At 39.8% G+C, this 20,573-nt stretch overlaps 1 protein-coding gene across 4 annotated transcripts in view; it reads right to left on the bottom strand.

Moving 5' to 3' along the window:
* Positions 1-11,483: 11,483 nt before the first annotated feature.
* kdm5bb (lysine demethylase 5Bb) overlaps positions 11,484-20,573 on the bottom strand; it is a 34,282-nt gene continuing 25,192 nt past the window's right edge. For all 4 annotated transcript variants that reach the window (XM_083974894.1, XM_083974895.1, XM_083974896.1 and 1 more), the window contains 7 exons: positions 20,330-20,509; positions 19,689-19,850; positions 17,631-18,122; positions 16,868-16,952; positions 16,554-16,768; positions 14,782-15,039; positions 11,484-12,602 (listed from right to left, as the gene is read on the bottom strand). In XM_083974894.1, the coding sequence (XP_083831020.1) occupies positions 12,444-12,602; positions 14,782-15,039; positions 16,554-16,768; positions 16,868-16,952; positions 17,631-18,122; positions 19,689-19,850; positions 20,330-20,509 (1,551 nt within the window). In that variant the 3' untranslated portion in view covers positions 11,484-12,443. The remainder of the gene's footprint in view (positions 12,603-14,781; positions 15,040-16,553; positions 16,769-16,867; positions 16,953-17,630; positions 18,123-19,688; positions 19,851-20,329; positions 20,510-20,573) is intronic.

Raw genomic sequence — 20,573 nt, 5'->3', positions numbered from 1 at the left:
TTCTTTTTTTATCCCCAGGGGGCAATTAAAAGCACATAGGCAGCAGCATTAATATCAAGGAGGTAGAAAAAATATAGAAAAACAATATAAATCTACGTATTTTAAAAAATAATTACAAACTAGATGATGATGATGATGATCAGTGCAGTCATATTGTACATGTATGTTATGCGCAAAAAGTGCAAATGGAAAATTTAAGTGCCTTGTCTTTAATGTATGTTATTTTATCTGTCCCTTAACTTTGTTAAGGAGCGTTGTAAAGCTGGTTCCAGTTTTTCAAACACATACACAAACCTAAAATAGTTCATAATACTGTATAAACCATCATATGAACCTGGAAATGCATTTGTCTGAGACACCATAATGCACAATGCACCATCTGATATAGGTAAAATTAGCCCCACCTTTACCAAGTGCAACATTACTGATGCCTACACGTTAATGCATCAGTTATAAAACATATATATGTATCCCTCAAGTACAGTTTTACATCACAGTACTTTTATTCACCACCACTGAGCACATCCCATCACATTCGATTTACAGGTCAAATCAGTGTTGTGGAATAAAGAGCTCAAGCACACGTTATCAGCAAAGTGTAATTAAATTATCAAAAGCCCTTTGTTCCTGTAACTGATCAATTATATTATCACATTGTTAATATTAACCCAACAGTGCATGAGGAGTGTTTTATGCTGAGTGGGTTAACTGGTTCCCACTGTACAAGAAGAAGCAGAAGAAGTCTCAGCCTTTTTCCAGATGAATATAGAAACATAATGAGTTTCATCTTCCTCTAAAATGTAGGACAAGCTCCTCTTACGCAAAAAAAAAAAAAAAAAAATCTTATATAACGTTACTTCATCTTATATAACATGATATATATATGTGTTGCCCTGAGTTTGGAGATTTTAATGCTGGAGCATCTGATAACGTCTCAGCAGCAGACTGAGAGAAAGAGTGTTGTTGTTCGTTATGAAAAGTAGCACAGCTGCACTGAGGACGAGTGTTTGGCAGCTGGTTTTTGAGGTGATGTTTGAAGTTGAATCCAGTAACATGTGTTTTGATGCAGCCCCCCTATCTGCCCCCTCCCCAGGTGACTCCTCCTGTTTGTTCACTTTGGCGTTTATATAAAAAAGAAGTTGCACCGAGATCCATGGGATTTAATTTCTCAGGCAAACAGCCACGGTTGTTTTGTGTTTTTCTGACTCGTCGTCTCACCATCAAGATTTCATTCAAGGTGTTTTTTTGTTTTTTGTTTTCATTCCTGACTCTGCACCAGCATCAGGGAGGCGTCTGATTGGCCCCACGCTCGTTCATTCAGCAGCTTGATTGACAGTCCGACTCGTAAACAACAGCCAAGTTCAGAGCAGAGAGTCCTGCAGCAAGATTTTTTAGCTTAGTTGCAGTTTAGATGGACTGATATCCTTCCTGCTCCTCTCCATTTATGGTGCACTGCAAAAACTCAAATATCTTACTAAGAATATTTGTCTTATTTTTAGTCAAAATGTAATTTCTAGTCAAAACAAATCTCATTATACTTAAAATAAGAAACATCACATTACAAAGCTTGTTTTTTAGACAGTTTTTTACTTCTTTCAAGCAGATTTTCACTTGAAATGAGTAGAAAATCTGATAGTGGAGCAAGTTTTTCTTCCTTATTACAAGCACAAAAAACTTGCTTTCACTGGCAGATTTTTTTTTTTACTTATTTCAAGTGAATATTTGTTTGAAACAAGTAAAACTGATCTAAAAACAAGTTTTTTAGGTGATGAGTCTTATTTTAAGTGGAAAGAGATTCGTTTTGACTAGAAATGAGACATTTTAACAAGAAAAAGGAATATTCTTGGAAAGATTTTGAGTTTTTGCAGTGTGTTATAATGTAGATAAAGAAACAAAAAAGAGAAAAGTTAACATGTGTAATCATGTAATGTATGCATGTAATCCATGAATGGAATAATTATGAAATGAATGAATGAATAAATGAATGAAAGAGGCCCCTGAACGCAGCATCATATATAAGGCACTGAGTCTGTGGTAGGTTCAATGTACCTGAAGCAGCTGGAGCTGTTTTAGAAAACTGGGGGTGGAAGGTTTTCACAGCAAATAATGATCCAGTTTGGTGTTTTTTTTTTTAGTTTGGGTGAAGAAATAGATTTAAAAATAGTTTGGGTTATTTTTGAAAGCATCCTCACTAGGACACCTCCCACATGTTGCAACAGCTGCTTCGCTTCCTGTTTTATTTTTATGTTTTTGCATTTATGGATGAAAGTCAGGTGACGTTCCTCCTTGCGCTGCTGGAAGGATCATATGAACCAATGTGATCATGCATCTCTAACTATATTCTTACTGCTTTTACTTTTAATGCTTTTACTTGTTTTTTTCTCTTTTTTATCGCAGTCACGCACCATTTTATTATTTCTACCTGGCTGAATTGCATCGCTACATGATCTCACTGGTCTCAATGTAAGTTGTCAGGTTTTGACATTAGGATAATTGCCATTTTTTACAATCTGGACCTTATTTCTAGTATAAAATACGATAATTTACTCACCCAGATAACTTTGGTGTCATTACAAGTCGTTTCCGACAAAATTAGCTCCAGCCGAGAGCCGCGTATATCTGTATAATGCGAAAACACGGGGCAGCGGAATGCAGCCTCTAAATAACACATTATCTGCTGCGAACTTGTTCATTTCACCAAAAATGTAGTTCTGATAGGCTAGTGCTATTCCCCTCTGAGTCCGGGGTTAGCTGTTATCAACATCCGGGGTCTGTAGGTTGACCTACTGACCTCTGACCTGGATGATGTAATCTCTGAGCACAGCGGTTCGTTTCTGCGTGTTTCCAACTTGTCAGAACAAAATGAGCAGCTGGACGAAGTTCAGCTTCCACAGGCTTCCTCTCCTCAACCTGGACTCACTAAAGCTCCGGCTAGTTGAGATAAAAATGGACCCGAATGCCGAAGCAGAATGATTATTATCAGAATGAGCCACACGGCGCTCAGAGGTGACATCATCCAGGTAAGAGGTCAGTAGGTCAACCTACAGACCCCGGATGTTGATAACAGCTAACCCCGGACTCAGAGGGGAATAGCACTAGCGTATCAGAACTAAATATTGGTGAAATGAACGAGTTTCTCTGCAGATAATGTGTTATTTAGAGGCTGCATTCTGCTGCCCTGTAGACTCACATTATACGGATATACGCGGCTCTCGGCTGGAGCTAATTTCGTCGGAACGACTTGTAACACCAAAGTTATCTGGGTGAGTAAATGATCATATTTTATGCTAGAAATAAGGTCCAGATTGTAAAAAAAAAACTGTAATTATCCTTTAAGCCATCAAATCACTTTATGAACCCTGTTTTAAAGGTACTGTACGTATAAATACTGTATATATATAAAGGAATGATTCTCCTATTGGACTCATGTGACAGGCGGTCGACCTGCAGCTGTGGTCACAAAGCAGTAAACCTGACTCACTCAACATCTGTCCTCCTGCCAGTGTTTTGTTGATTGTGACAACACTGAGGGGAGTGGCTGGCGACCGACCGACCGACCGGCCTCCCATGATGCCTTTCTTCTCTCAGTTTACTCACCTGAGAGGTTCGTGTGTGTGTACACAACACAGAGAGTTCCTTTTCAACACATTCAGAAACTCCAAACACACTCTGAAGTTAAAGAAACCACAGGACTGATGTTAATGAAACGTTTTCACAGACCCAACGTGTCAGAGAAAATGAGTTCAGGACAACTCATGAAAAGTGACAGAAGCCTTTTTATATTTTATATGTTTGATTCACAGTTTTACAGCTGCAGCTTCTCCGTGTCTTTTTTTTTTTTTTACAGAGGGAAACTAGTTGATTACTGTCGTGTTGTTTGCCAAGTTACAGGAAATATGGTCACAGTGTCAACGTCCTGAGTTACAGCAGTGAGCAAGGTGTGTCAGGTCAGGTGTGTTTTTGCAGATGACCTGTATTCATTCAAGAAAAAGTGTATTTTTTATTCTATCATTTCTTCTTTTCTTTCTTTTCCATTGCATGTAAATGTATAGATTTATGTTTCTCTGTAATTCAGCTATATTTTAAGTCAACGTGTTTGTTCTCCAAGGATTTAGATGAACAAATGATGATTTTTCTTATTTTATTTTATCCTGAAGGGCTCAAATGATGTTTGAAACTTTCCCCACTTGGCTCCACGGATGTGAAACTGTAAGTTAACGACTCACTGAACCTTAATATTTACTTGATTAACATTATACAACATTATTAAAACAAACACCTGAAGAACTAATGGCATCCTGGTCGTGTCGTGCTGCTAAGCTGCAAAATGAGGTGACGACACAACGCCACCTCAGCCAGGAGGCAGCACCAGGCTGTTGTCGAGTTTCTGTAGGTGTGTCACTTTATTGTTAGACTCTAAATATGATCTCTGAGTCTCTGTGTGTGTGTGTGTGTGTGTGTGTGTGTGTGTGTGTGTGTGTGTGTGTGTGTGTGTGTGTTGACTGACACACGGCCTCATGGGAGATCAGTGACACTCATTTCTTCCTCTTTACTCCGGCTAAAAATGGAAAAATGGACGTTCATCATCATCATCTGGTGACTTATGACTGTAGTAAATATCACCCGGTTGCCATGTAAACTCAAACAGGCCGCCGCCTTTCATTCACACAATCAAATTAAAGATCCATCTTCTCCACACGTCGGTGCCGTGGCCGTCGTAAACCAGAGATATGGAGGCTGTAAAACCACAGAGAGTAAATACACATAGCTACATGTAAAGTTTTAGAGTGTAGATCATCTTATATTAAACATACTCACAGGTTCATTTGTTCTCTCTGAGCATCACAGCTGAACACATGCAGCATTTCACGTTTTCAGACTAAATCTAATCAATTATTACTCAACAAATAAATCTGTAATGCTTTAACAACGCAGTTAGTTTAGAAACATAATCTCTTAGATGATGTTTTAGAGCTTTACTGTCTCTATAGGGACCAAAAACATACTTTTCCTTATAGTCATAGTTCTGGTTTGAGGCGGTTAATGTTCACTTTCAATGGGCTCTTATTGCACTATTGCCCCACAGCCCTGTTAGTGCACCGCAACACTGGTGACTGAGCTTCAGGCCAAACACTGTGAGGTCTGACACATGACTCAGTCAATACTCAGAAAATGTTTTTTTAACCTTTTGACCAAATAAGTTTTATTAATTTTTGATAAAATCCGGTTAACTAAGTGATTAAAACTCTGTATTTGTCATTGCAACAGGACACTGGGCATCATGTTGTATTATTGAATGAATGCATTATGAATAACAACCTTTTATACCTGCTGTAACACACCTGATATTTACTGTATGTTTGCAACATTGATAGGTTTAGTTAACTAATATGAAGTAATTACAACTTACATTGATTTCATCTCATCTAACATCATTATTCTGTTTGAACAGAGTCCAACAACTGATCTCTCCTCTGTCATCACCTCTGACAGTCGGCTTTAAAATAATACAAGTATTTTATGTTTTTAAAGAATAAACAGATTAGATTTAGATTTGTATCTGAGCTCAGAAGTCACTGTTTGCTTATGTTGTGTTAAAAAATAATGATTATATTTATCATCATGAGATCCCATCAACTGAGATTCCTAAAAACATTATTAACTGACTCTTACAGGTAAATAAGAGGCATATTATATGTAGGTTTTAACAAATATTATTTATACTTATGTATGTAAACAGACCAGTGTCCAGTGTTTAACTCCTGTGTGTAAAAGGAAAAAGTACAGGAACATTACAACAACTGTATTTACAACATCACAAGTGAAAGTGTCAGTAACATGTGATATAATGGAGAATATAGTTCATCCACTTTTATTTATAGCTGTTTGGTTTGTAACCTAGAAATCAGTCACAAGGTCAACGGGTGATGATTAATGCTGAGTGAAGAAGAAGAGGAAGAAGAAGAAAGTGACTGTTGGGCTGAAACTGTCGTAATAATGAAACTGTAACAAGTTAATTTAGGTTTAATTCACTGATCTTTATTGTAAGAAGTCAAACAGCCAAAAACAAAACAAAACAAAACAAACCGCAGCCACAGGTGTTATTACTACTTATGTTAATTACATGAGGTCGTCACAGTGTGACTGTGCAGCAGCAGCAGGAGCCACCAAACCATCACAACATGGCCTACATCAATATTCAGGTGTAAAAAACAAACAAAAACTCAATTTCAAGTATCAATATGTAAGTTTTATCAGCAAAATGTACAAAATTAATCTCTATTTATTTATTTATGAAGTGCATCTGCACCTTTATTCAAATGGCAGTGCATTTTTGCAAAATGGCAATTCAATGTGCAATTTTGTTGTGCATTTTGAAAATTTCATTCTATCAATTTCACTCCATTTTAACATTTTATGATGTATGATTCTCTATATCAGTGGTTCTCGACTTTTTTTTTCCAGAAATGTCTCTAAATGTCTCAAAATCCATGCCATTGGCCCTATTTAAACGTACATTGACTAAAAAAAAGTAATGTTCTTCAGTCTCAGAACAAATATTTGTGTATTTCTGGTGTTTGTTTCAACATTTTGTCCAATTTTGTTGAATTTGTGTCAGTTTAGGGGTCCTTGATGTACTCTATATTATATTGTGATGTATAAAGCAGCAACGTATAAGTCAAATGAAGTGCAGCAGATATTTTATTTCCATCAACTTCTTGTGAAATTGTCTGGTTAAGTTTTGGTTTCGTCCTTTTCTATTTCTGCAGTGTTTTCTGTTGCTGTAAGTTTCTGCTGTCAGTCGTGTGTTTTCTCGGCCACGTCAGCCGCTGTAAGAATAAATCACTGCAGTCAGCGTTTCGTGTGTGTGACAAGTGTCGTTGATGCGTTTCAGTCACCAACTTCCTCCATGTTTGTTACACTCAGGCTTCTCCTCCCTCCCTCTGCTCTGCTGGTTTCTGGCTCCACCTTCAGTGAGAAGAGGAGAACGACCGAGTCCATGAGGAAGTGACACAGAAATGTCTAGTCTTTATCACAAAACAATAAAATATTGCCTGTATTCAGACTAAGAGTTGCTCTTATTGACATAAATCTAAGAAAAATCTCATAATTTCCCCTTAAAGTTTAGACTAGGACCTTGTAAAGATAAAAGTTATTCACAATAAAGCATCTTAGGCCTTCAGAGAGCTGCTGAGGTGACAAGCTGTTAAGATGAGGGAGGAGAGAAATTCTCCAAAGACTGAATGACAGAGATTTAATGAAACACTACAGATTAGACTGTGCAGGGATAATGTTTGTGCTCGACCTGTAAATTGTTGACAACTGAGTCAAAATCCCCCACTAACAAAAAAAACCCAGATGAAGCAGTGAAATGACCAACATGGCGATTAAACATAAGCAAATAAATATCAGCATGTCATGTGAACACTGCACTAGTCTGTATGTTCAAACTATGTGCAGCAGCTTCTTTTGAAGTCTGAAGTTATTTAGTAATAATTATCAGAGAACAGTTGGAGTTTTGTTTTGCGTAGAACATAGACCTTGAGTCAATGTATGACATCAAATAAATTAACTTTTCTCCAACTTTCATAGGAAAATATATGTGGCTACTTTTGTCCCATGGAACAAGATACAACTAGGCTGTAGATACAAATTGCATATTTCATTATAGGAAGTTATCTGGGGAATTATTTAAAAACCTTTAGCATTAGTCTCTCATGGTTTAATATAATTGGCTGTTTTGTTCATCATGAGGAATAAACGTGCCTATTTTGTGCCTATTCTAAGCTAAAAATGTTTCATTTTATACATTTGCATTTACATAGTGCTTCCATATTCAAATGGCAGTTGTTGCAACCGTCCCCACCCTGTCAGTCATGACAAAACATCATGTACTAGCTAGACACAATGACATTGACACATGCTAACCATGTCATTTAATAGTCAACAAAACAGTGATTCAAACTAGGTAGGTTTGGATTAATTCATACAAAAAGATCAGGACAGTATGACAAAAATACAGCTCAAGAAAAAAGCAACCTTCACACCTCTAAAACAACTTTGTCTCAGTACAAGCAGGAGCAGATGCTGAATATGTCTTCTCTATTCTTGGTGGCTAGAGGGTCTAACTGTGCATGTGCAGTGTGAGTGTCATCACTTTAGCATGTTTCTGATAAGCCTCTTGGATGAGAGGTGAAACGTCTTCCTAGACAAATAACCAAGTCCAGTTGCTTTCAATTCAAATTTCCTTGAGATAACTGTGACCTGGACAAATGGGAATATTCACAGGCTTGTTGCAACCGTCCCTTGCTGCCAGTGTTGGGAACGTTACTTTTAAAAAGTAATTAGTTATAGTTACTAATTACTTCTCCCAAAAAGTAACTGAGTTAGTAACTCCACTACTTCACTATAATAGTAACTAGTTACCAGGGAAAGTAACTATTGCGTTACTTTTTCTTTCTTTTTTTTAAGTTTAAATATGTCGAAGAATTTGGATTTTTTTTCTCTCATTTTTAAATTGTATTTTATTGTTTTCATATATTTCACTGATCGCAATTATGGAATGCGAGTGTGTGTTTTATTGAAAGCGAGGCTGGTGTGCCTATGAAAATAGGTTACAGTGCTGTGGCTACAAGCAAATCTCATATTGTCTCTGTACAAAGACAACAAAGACCTTTTTAAATGTGAAAACAGCGGAGACCTATTCAAGATTTGCGTTTAATAACAGGCGAAACATCGAAATTAATTTATTCATGGCCACATTAAGTGAAATTATTAACTTTACCGATTATCCATCTGATTATCTGTCCTGCTGCGAGCGCACAACAGGGTATCTGCGGATCCTTAAAAAGTCTTAAATTCATGTATCTAAAATTAAGGCCTTAAAAAGTATTAAATTTATTAGAAAATTCTAAGATGGTCTTAAATATATAATACACAGCATCATAAAATATGTATGCACTTAAACTTTTATATGAAATAACAGGGTATGCGCGCGGGGTCTTAAAAAGTCTAAAATGTGAAAATCAAAATTTTAGGTCTTAAAATGTCTTAAATTTGTTGAATTATTGTGTTCAAGTCTTAAATAATTTTAGACAGGTCTTACATTTTCTTATGCCCACCATGGGCGAGCATTTCACTTGCATTTGCCCCTAAAAAAAACAAACATGTGTGAACCGGAAAAATCACAAAAAGAAAGAGCACACGATTGGTCAAAAACTACAAATCCCACAATCCTCTGCCTCAACAATAACAGTAGTTAGTGTAAGTAAGGGAGAGTGGAGCTGTAGGTGAAAAGAGGAAACAACGCCACGTCTGGTCCTGTTCTATGTTGTTCGTTCACACCGTCACCGTTTATTCGTTACGTCCGCGGTGTAAAAGGCCGTGACGCAAAGACGCGATTAGGCGCGAGACGCGATTAGGCGCGAGACGCGGTATACGCGACTTTTTTTTTTTTGCGACGCTACACGCGATTCTTTTATGGCGACGGGACCTTCGCGTCTTCGTCCTTTTCATCGTGCACGAGGAACGCACGAGGAACGCTTTTTTTTCGCTCGAGTTTATACGCGCGACCAAACGCGAGATACGCGAGAAATGCGATTTATCGCTCGTTTTGACTTTGTGTAAATTCGCGTCTTCACGAGCCCGCCCATTTTCACTACAACAACAACATTTCTGCTCTCACCAACCATGGTTGAGGTCACAACGCTGCTGTAGCTGCTCTGGAAGAGTTCCAGCTGATGAGCTACAGAGACTTTAGAGGCAAAGAGGAGCAGTGCGTCGCTGTGTCAGACTGTTTGGATTTAATGAAGAAGCTGCACAGAGTCAGGTGAGCAGAAGCTCAGGACAAACACTTCGCTCCGGGACATAATGTAGCTACACCTCACATGTTCTTGTCTTTTACCTCAGGGAGATTAAAGTAGTGTCTGTTTCCACTTTCCCTCCGATCTCGGCAGCTTCCCTCTGCTAGTCTGTGTGTGTGAGGCTAAACTGCGTGCGTGTGTGGTTTGTGTACAAACTGAACACTGCCTCTGATTGGCTTAGCATGAAACCTTACTCTGCCTCAACCAATCATCATCACTTATGCGGTTGTCTCGTCCCTCCCTCCTCCCCCCTCCCCTCACCAAAGGAGAGGAGGAAAAAACAACAACAGTTTAGCAGCTTCTGTGTCTGAGATGAGATGAGCCAAGTCGGAGGACAACGGCTTCACTGAGTAGTTTGTAACGTGCCTCATTTAATTGTCGGTAACGGTAACGGCGTTGTAACGGTGGAAATAGTAATTAGTTAGATTACTCGTTACTGAAAAAGATAACGCCGTTAGTAACGCCGTTTATTTTAACGCCGTTATTCCCATCACTGCTTGCTGCAGCTGTCCCCAGTCTCCCCTATACATACAGTATATATATGTACAGTATATAAATGAATGAATGAATTTATTTATTTCGGTATATCAAGCTTATATAACCGAAAGGGTGTAGGTTGAAGCCAAAGCTGATATACCCCTACCCCTTTTAAATTAAAATAAAATAAAATAATATATACGCATTAATACAATAGGATCAGATCACAGACATTTGAAATTAATCAGTACACTTAAATTTCTGATCACAACAAAATAAAGAATTGTACTCAGCGCATAACCCAAAATAGTACAAAATCATTTAACTTAATTTTCCATACTGTAACGAGAAATTATGTTGTTCTTATACAGTTTTTTAAAGCTGACTAGAGTACAGCATAATTTAATATTTTCAGGACAATTATTCCAGATGTTAACCCCTCTAACAGAAAGACAGTGATTTTTTACAGTAGTTTGAGTCTTTGGTTTCTCAAATAATAGTGGTCTTCTCAGGTTATAAACTGGAATCCTTAATTTTAAACAGATTCTGGATATCTTGAGGAAGAAGTTTATTTTTTGCTTCGTACATGGTTTGTATTGTAATGTAATCAACTAAGTCCCTGAATTTCAAAATGTTCAGGCAACTGAATAGTGAGTTGGTTGGCTCACGGAAAGGTTTATTACTTATGATTCTTATAGCCTTTTTTTGCAATAAAAAAATAGAATTTGTATTTGTTCTGTATGTGTTTCCCCAGACCTCAATGCAATATGTCTTATAAGGGGCAATTAATGCATAATATATGCATATAAAATATATGCATATAAAAACTTAATCTCAGAAACTTCCTAAACCACTCTTTAGCTAAGACCTTGCTGGGGATTTTTAGGTCGAGTTAGGAGCCGTGTGTGTAAAAGAATAAAATAAAACAAATTTAAAGAAACCTGTGACTGGTATTTATTTGTTGATTATTATCAGGACATCGACTGGTTTGTTTGTTCAGTGCTCAAAGTCAAGAGACGAGACTTCTCCATAGAACAAAAGGTTTTTTTTTTTATTCCACAATATAAACTTGTAACATCATATTCTTCAGCTAATCCCCCCGACTCCCACTCCCACTCCCTCCCCCCTCCCAACCCCCCGAGTCCTTCCCACAGTTCCCGTTACAGGTCACATGCTGTGGACGTACGTTGTCAGCAGAGACTTCTTCCTTCCTTCGGCAACTGCTGCTGCGGTTTTTATCGAGCCGCGTCCACATGTGAATGAAGCTTTCTGTACATCATCATCATCATCGTCATTATCGTCGCTAAAGCACCAACACAACTCAGCGGAGATCAAACCATTGAAGTCAATTCAGACAAAAAAATTATTGCTCAAGATAAATAAACCTATTCTACAAAAAAAAACGAAACAAAAAACAAAAAAATAAAAACAGGAATAATTATATTAAGATGCAATGTACTAAACACTGGATTTCAAAAAGAAAAAAAAAAGTTATAGTCATAATTTTTTTTTTTTTTTTATGGGGATAGCAGGGGATGAAACCGTCGATCTCCGTTCCCCTCGTAGCTCTGGTTGTTTAACATGCAAGGAAGTCCCAGAGATAAAAGATAATATCGCCCCTTGATTTACGCTCTTCACTCGGGTGCAACCATGATTAAGACTCCTTTGCGCCAAAGTAAAGGGAATCCCATGCAGCACACGTCACATCCTGTGTTTTGTTTAGTTTTTTTTTGTCTTTCTTTCTTTTTTTTTTATCATTTAGACAACCACAAACAATTCATAAGAAGAAAAAAAACAAAAAAAGAAATATATATAATATATATATATGTAAAAATACAAAAGATAACTAAACATTATAGTTCTGGACAACAAGTCAAAGAGGAGATAGCACCGTTGTTACAAAAGGGTCGGACAGACGAGACCGTGGGGGAGGGAAGAGGAGGGAGGAGGGGGGGGGGGTCAGTGACACATCCAGACTGGTGGCTCCATGACGACGGCAGACGACGACGGACAGACGGACGCACGGACGACGAGCCTCCTCTTCTTCTTCAGTCGTCCTTTCACACACATTCACACACAAAAAGAACAAACAACCTCTTTTCTTTATTTCCTCAAGCGCCCGTCGTCGTCGTCGTCTTCGTCGTCGTCCAGTGAACACCTGACACAAATGTAGTCCTCCTTCTCCGCCATCTCCGCGGTGACGCCCACGCACACCTGGTGAAACCACTGGTTACAGCTGCCGTCGCACTGCACCCAGTTCACCTGCAGGTTCACACACACACACACACACACACATAGAGGTGAGACGGTTTCACTTTGACCCAATGTGAAGAGTTTAGATTCTTGTTTTACACATCCAGAGTAGAGATGCACATGATTAACCGTTTAACCGTTAACCGATAACAAGAACTTTGACCGATTAATACTATCGGTTATTTTTTAAAATTATTATTAGGTCCTTATGTCGTCAACTCATGGGGGCGTGTCGACACGTGCAGAGTTCACGTGCCTTCAGTCATATTTCGCAGCAAAAAGTTACACAGGAGGACTGACAGTATAGCAGCCCCCATGAAGGAAGATCAGACAATAAATGTAGCTACACGGACATAGATGTGAATCATCTGTAACAACGGCGCTGGAAAAAAAAAAAAAAAAAAAGAGGACGAGGACGTCACTGCTCTCCAGCCTGTTCACCTGCAGCTCTCCTGAGCTGTCAGAGGAGCTCTGCTGCTCCTTCAGCCTGGTGTTTGGCTGCACTTTGTATAAAAACAGTTCTACATTGGACGATCTAACCTCCATATGAGCGCGATCAGCTGAGACAGAGTAGAGTGGATGTGGCGCTGCTCTGTCGCAGCGCACGTGAATATTTAACGGCAAAAAAAATAAATAAATAAAAATTGGAGCGCTAATTTTTTTTTTTTTTTGCCGTGCGCCGCAAGCATCTTAATCTTATCGGTTAACGGTTAATAATCGCTTAACGAGCGTCGGTTATCGGTCAGGAAAAAAAATCAAAATGTGCATCCCTATACAGAGAGTTGAGGTTCAGCCCACCTGATGGATCTAAGTCCAGCGTTCGTTCACGCTCTTTTCTTTTCTTTTCTCTCTCTGACTCAGGTCGCCACCAACTCCTGAAGAAAATATGCAACTCTTTAGTTGCTAAAAGCTTCGCTACGCTACTACGATCACCAGCTACTGACTGACTGTCTGTCTGCTGTTTACAGGGACTAGACAGGGACTGGAGAGAGGGGGTGGGAGGAGGTGGAGGAGGAGGAGGGGAAATGCTATGAACAAAGCTACTGGATCAGCGGGAGCGGAGAAAGCGACTTTAAAGAGGCAGAAAAAACGACTAGCGACTAGTTTGTCATTCATTGTTAATATAAAAAATATTGATTACATCCAGTTTAAACAGCTAAATAAGTGTCCTCTGGTTCTTTATTTTTGGATCCCGATGTCTTGTTTCCATCATTTCTCTTTATAAGATCACGACTAAACCTGAATTTACTGGGACAAAACACACAAAGCTTTATCTTTATGTTAAAGGGATAGTTCAACATTTTGCCAAATTGGCCCATTGCCATAATCCCTATAGTCATAGCAGTAGGTTCGTTACCTTTAATTGTCGGTGCAAGCTATTTTTAGAACGGCGGAGCAGAGCGGGCGAGCTGCTCAGAGCTACGCTATAGAGGCTAAAGGGGTTTCCCTCAGCAAAATCATCAAATACACAATCCGACAACTCCAAAACGCTCTGGTGGACAAGTTGTGACCTGCACATTCACCACGCTATGAGATAATAACACAACGTTACCAGACGGAGTTGTTTTAGAGGGAAATGCAGAGACTGCTTGATGAAAAACTGTCCCTGAAGGCAACACGCATCAGCGGTTTTGCATGAATTTACCTCTAAAACAACTCCGTCTCATGATGTTCTGTTATTATCTCATAGCGTGGTGAATTCGCAAAAATTTTGAACTATCCCTTTGAGTTAAATCAATATAAATGTCTTCATATCTTCCATAGTTACTGTTTTATTGTCTCTTTTTGATACAAACACTCCTTTTACAGAGGAACTATGCAACTCCGGTCTCTTCTCCTCTGGGTCTCTAACCCTCCATGTGCGTTTGTTTTCAACGAAGCTGGTGAGAAATCAATCCATTGAGCGGTGGATAATGTTATTTATCATATACGATGTGTATATTTGTGTAGTCTTATCTGTCATAAACAACAGATTACGGGTTACAGATGTCACAATTACTCCGAAGCTGTTTAATTAAGGTAAAATATCATATAAAATATAATTTATTTATCCGATGTACCGGATAACTACTGATGTAGAACCAGCCCGGACGATACAACCTCTAGTTATTCATGAGGAACACAGATTTATTGATGTTGGATGATAAAACTGTCCTCTGTGGCCTCGCTGTGACTCTGCGTCTCTCACCTCGTCTCCCTCGGGCAGCTGACACCGCTCCGCTGGACAAACGGCCATTTCCTCGTCGGAGTCGTCGGACTGGGAGAAGTCGGAGCGCGGCGAGGACGAGGTGGAGGTCGGTCGGCGCTGCAGGTTCTTCTTATTCATCTTCTGTCTTTTGTGCGAGTGCTTTTTGTCCTTCGGCCGGCGCTCCTCGCCTAGACCTTCCCTCTCCAGATGCCGCTTCGCTTTCTTTTCTGAGCCAGTCATGGTTTCCCTCATGGCGTCCTGTAAATGATAAAAACAGAGGTTAAAACTGATACTGAAGCAGGTTCGATCTGAACATGTTTTCATAGATTTCATAGATAGATTTCCGTGACTTTTCACCATTTTATCACTTTGAATGCTGAACTTCTTTAAAGTCCAAACATATTTCACCCTGTGGGTCAGAGAAATTCTATGTTTTTTGTCACATTTATAACCGCATATATATTTTTTTCTCTCTTTTTTGTTATCATAATCATAATCTGAAATGTTTTTTATTGCCAAGAGCAGTAAAGGTCAGTTTTTACAGCACAAGGAAAAACTTGACGTGGTGTCAGGTGCAAACACAAAGGTGCCAAAAATAGTTAAAAGGTAGCGATACAAAAAATGATAAAGATAGATAAAATAAAATAAAATAGAATAGAATAAATTTAAATATTCTAGTGCAAAAATATGCATACACTATATACAATTTAGGATTTATGTAAAAAGAATAAAATAGAATAAAGATAAAGATAGATAAATACAGAATACAGGAAGAGAGAGAGAGAAAGAAAGACAGAAAAAGAAAGAATGAAAAAAGACAAAGAAAGAAAGAAGGAACGAAAAAAGAAAGAACGGAAGAAAGAGAGAAAGAAAGACAGAAAAAAGAAAGAAAGACAAAAAGAAAGAACGAAAAAAAGAAAAAAGACAGAAAAAAGAAAGAAAGAAAGAATGAAAGAAAGAAAGACAAAAAAAGGAAGAAAAAAAGACAAGAAAGAAAGACAGAAAAAGAAAGAAAGAAAAAAGACAGAAGAAGAAAGAAAGAAAAAAGACAGAAAGAAAGAAAGATTATTTATACAGTAAGTCTCTGTCACTTCTTTGTCCACATTTGAATCCGGGTCGGCCTGGAGACTTCTGCCTGATTATGGCTTTTTAAAATATTTTCTACTTCACAATTCTTTATTAAAATTTTAATTATTGTTGTAACATCAAGGGGGCAGTTGTCGGTCTGAGAAGTGAAGCTCACTTCCGCATTCAAAAAGCTGCAATCCCCTCGGCTGTCGCTGGGGGCTGGCTCCAGAAGGGAGCAACTCCAATCGAGCCCCATGTTAAAATAGCCGATTTTACAGCTTTAAAAAACATATTTACAGCCTGGTACATTTTATTTTTTTGGTCTCAATCGATAGTTTCTACCCCCGCACACACTCTGAGGGGGGTGAATTTTTTTTAAACTCTACCGTTTTACTATTATTAGGGTTAAAGTTCTGGCCAATCAGGGCGCAGAACCGTTGAGTGACAGGTCCGGCGACCGCTGCTACGAGGCCAGTGGGCGGGCTCTCGGCCGGCCAACGGCCGCACCGCTCCATATGGCAAGTAGAATCCAACATGGCGCAGTTCAAACCCCCGTAGTAGCGGCACAAAACAGACTCCCCAAAACCAATGGGTGACGTCACGGACGCTACGTCCATTCTTTTTACAGTCTATGTGTAACATCTGAATCTTGCTTTCTGATAATGTGATGAATATGTGAATCATTTTTTTTTATAGTTTTGTACCTGGTTCAGTGGTTGATTTGTTCCCTGAGAGTTGAACTGCGTGAGTTTGTCACAGTCTGTGGACTCGGTGTCCTGCTGCGGCGGCGGCGTGCACCGGTCCGAGAGCTGGCTCGTGGCTCTGTCCAGTAACACGTGGTAGAGGGTCTGCACCTCGGGCAGAGAAACCTGCAGCAGCAAACCCTCGACCATCAGCTCCTCCAGCTCCTGACTCAGCCCTGAAACACAAACACACACACCAGAGTATAAACACTGCAGAGGAAGACGCTGCGTTACTCAGTCACAACTACGGTTCAGAGGAGGACGCGGCCACGCACCCTGCAGCGGGATGCATCTCTGCTCCGTGTAGAAGACCGTCTGAGCGTGGCTCGTCCTGTTCCACTCTGGAGTCAAGCAGGGCGCCTGCATCACACACACACACACACAGTTAATATCTGTAAACACCGTTTCTCATACAGAAAGAAAGAGAGAAAGAAAGAAAGAAAGAAAGAAAAAAAGAAAGAACGAAAAAAGACAAAGAAAGAAAAATGACAGAAAAAGAAAGAAAGAAAGACAGAGAGACAGAAAGAAAGACAGAAAAAGAAAGAAAGACAGACAGAGAGAGAGAAAGAAAGACAGACAGAGAGACATAAAAATAAAGAAAGAACAAAAGAAAAACAAAGAAAGAAAGACATAAAAATAAAGAAAGAACAAAAGAAAAACACAGAAAGAAAGAAAAAGACAGAAAGAAAGACAGAAAAAAGACTAAGAAAGAAAAATGACAGAAAAAGAAAGACAGACAGAAAGAAAGACAGAAAAATAAAGAAAGACAATGAAAGAAAGACAGAAAAATAAAGAAAGAACAAAAGAAAAACAAAGAAAGAAAGAAAAAGACAGAAAGAAAAATGACAGAAAAATAAAGAAAGACAATGAAAGAAAGACAGAAAAATAAAGAAAGACAATGAAAGAAAGAAAGAAAAACAAAGAAAGAAAGAAAGAAAAACAAAGAGAGAAAGAAAAAGACAGAAAAAGAAAGAAAGAACGAAAGAAAGAAAGAAAGAAAGAAAGAAAGACAGAAAAAGAAAGAAAGAAAGCGTCTACCTGAGCGTCGTTCTGAGGGTCGTGGTTGCCGGGCACCCAGCAGGTGAGCGTGGGCGGCGTTCCCGGCCGCTCCTCGAGCTCCGGGAGGCTGCAGGTCTGTGGCAGCTGCTGCGTCCGCTGCTGCCAGCTCAGCGTCCGCTCCACCAGGTGGCGCAGCGCGTCGCCCTCGGGCAGCCGCACGCCGACGCGCCGCAGCGCCGCCAGCAGCGACACGGCTCGGCCCAGCGGCGGCTTCTCCGACCGCCGGCAGGACGGACAGAGCCACGGCCGCGTCGTCTCGCACAGAGAGTCCGACGTGTCCCTGACGCACACGCTGTGGAAGGCGTCGCGGCAGAGCTCGCACTGCAGCATCGCTCCCATCGGCGCCTTCTGGCACACGCACACCCGCAGGTCCATGCAGTCGGCCGTGGGAAGCAGCTTCGACTCGTTCGCCGCCCGCAGGTTCGAGAACGTCTCCATCTCCCGAACACGCAGCTCCTCCAGAGTCGCCATCTGGGGTCGAGGGGAGGAACAGATGAGGAACAGACAAAGAAACCGTACAGAGGCAAGAGTTCAGGAAAGCTTCTTCCATTTTGAGATTTTAAGAGTTTTAAAGGGATAGTTCAACATTTTGGCGAATTGGCCCATTGCCATAATCCCTATAGTCATAGCTGTAGGTTTGTTACCTTTAAAGGGACAACGAGGAGTTTCTATTTGGTTATAAAAAAGTCTCACGTTAATGTGGATGAATCTACGTTACCCACACTTGTTAATGGGCCCATTTTCGATAAATATATCGTTTTGTCTCCATCGTTATTTTGTTATTATTAGTGGTGATGGAAATGCTGGTCGAGCCGACCAGCATTTCTTTACTTTATCTTTTTAATGTTTAAAAACATTTCTCTTTTTACGTGCTTATAGCTGAGAACTTAAAACTGTATCTATTTTATTTTATTTTACTTTTATTTGCTCTTGCTTTTAACTCTGTTTTTAGTGTTTGTTTTTATTCTGTCTTATGCTTCTTTTATTAATGTTTTGTCTTTATGTAAAGCACATTGAGTTGCCTTGGTATGAAATGCGCTATATAAATAAAGATGCCTTGCCTTGCCTTGAATTACTTTCGGTTTCGTGGCGAGTCTCTACGACGGTATCTGATCGTCTTCGAACCTCTGACTTTAATTCTTGATGAATGAAAACATGAGTCTGTCTTGCGCCGGTCGAAGAATTTCACGGCGCGCGGAGGCTCATAAATGTAGTGTGAAAACGCTTCGCTTTTCCAAAACTCCTCGTTGTCCCTTTAATTGTCGGTGCAAGCTATTTTTAGAACGGCAGAGCCATGAGCTGCTCAGAGCTACGCTACGGAGGCTAATGGGATTTCTTGGTTTCTCATCAAACTCATCAAATACACAATCCAACAACTCCACAACGCTCTGGTGGACAAGTTGTGACCTGCACATTCACCACGCTATGAGATAATAACAGAACGTTACCAGACAGAGTTGTTTTAGAGGGAAATGCAGAGACTGCTTGATGAAAAACTGCCCCTGAAGGCAACACGCATCAGCGGTTTTGCATGAATTTCCCTCTAAAACAACTCTGTCTCGTAACGTTCTGTTATTATCTCATAGCGTGGTGAATGTGCAGGTCACAACTTGTCCACCAGAGCGTTTTGGAGTTGTTGGATTGTGTATTTGATGAGTTTGATGAGGGAAACCAAGAATTCTCTGCTCCGCCGTTCTAAAAATAGCTTGCACTGACAATTAAAGGTAACGAACCCACTGCTATGACTATAGGGATTATGGCAATGGGCCAAAATGTTGAACTATCCTTTTAAGGTTTATAATTGCCTGGTGCTCATATGTTTATTTGTTTATATTTCAGGCTATTTATATCTACACATGCACTTTGCGTCTGCACTTTACTCTTTCATGCTTCATATTTATTAATATATTACTTTTTTAATCGTATTTCATCCCTACAATAAGGTTCTTTTAATGTTGTTGTCCATCTGTGTGTTGTTCATTGTGTTTGAACGTCTCTGTGTGTGTGCATCTTCACTGTTGGAGCGACAACACTCACAGCCGAGGTAGAGTCCTTGGTCTCTGAAAGCGCTTTCTCCACTTCGCCGAGCGTGTTGAGCCTCAGGGTTTTCTTCTTGTTGCTTTTCGGCGACTCTTTCCCTTTCTTGGCTTTCCTCTTCGGAGAAGGTAAAGCTCCAACTTCACATCGTGGGCACAGAACCTACAACGGACAAAATAACCGTGAGACGTCTTTTACACAAACAGAACCAGCTCATCTCTCTGCTGTGATCTTTACACAGGTCGACTAAAGACTATTTATTGGTCTTAGACTATTTGAGTAAATATATTCAATGATACATTTCCTGATCTTAGCACATACACAATGTTTGTAATTAGTGAGACAAGAAGTTAGAGAGGGAAAAAAGCCAAAAAGGTAAGAAGAGAGATGGTTTCTTCTGCACATTCCCACGTCTAAATGTCAACGTGTATTCAATGTTTTAGTAAAACAAGACAAATGTTGGTGGAACGGCTCCAATCTTTACTAGAAATGTGTCTGCAGAAGAACAGAACATTTCCAGTGCAGATTAAAGTCCAAAAAGGAGCAGGGACAGAACTGGGACACGATGCAGCTGAACAACGACAGCTCTGAGGTTTTTATTTTAATGTTCAAACTTTCAAACTTTGTGGGATTTGTTTTACCTCCAGTAGAGTCAGAGTCGAGTCTTTCTGGAGGAACGTCGTAGCTGCAGATTGTTTCCACTCCTGGACTTCCACCATTAGAGACTCGAGCCGGTCCAGAGGCTCCAGGTGGACCTGGATGGCTTGTCCCCGCAGCACCATGTCGGAGAGGCTGTCCGCCATCAGGACGCAGCCGCCGCCCTGAAGTCAGCAGATCGTTTTAGAGTTTAGAGAATCACACCGATGCACTGATATTTATCTCCCT

The sequence above is a fragment of the Trachurus trachurus genome, assembly GCF_905171665.1.
Source record: "Trachurus trachurus genome assembly, chromosome: 7".
In the NCBI taxonomy this organism is placed as follows: domain Eukaryota; kingdom Metazoa; phylum Chordata; class Actinopteri; order Carangiformes; family Carangidae; genus Trachurus; species Trachurus trachurus.
This window is presented reverse-complemented; position numbering and strand designations above follow the sequence as displayed.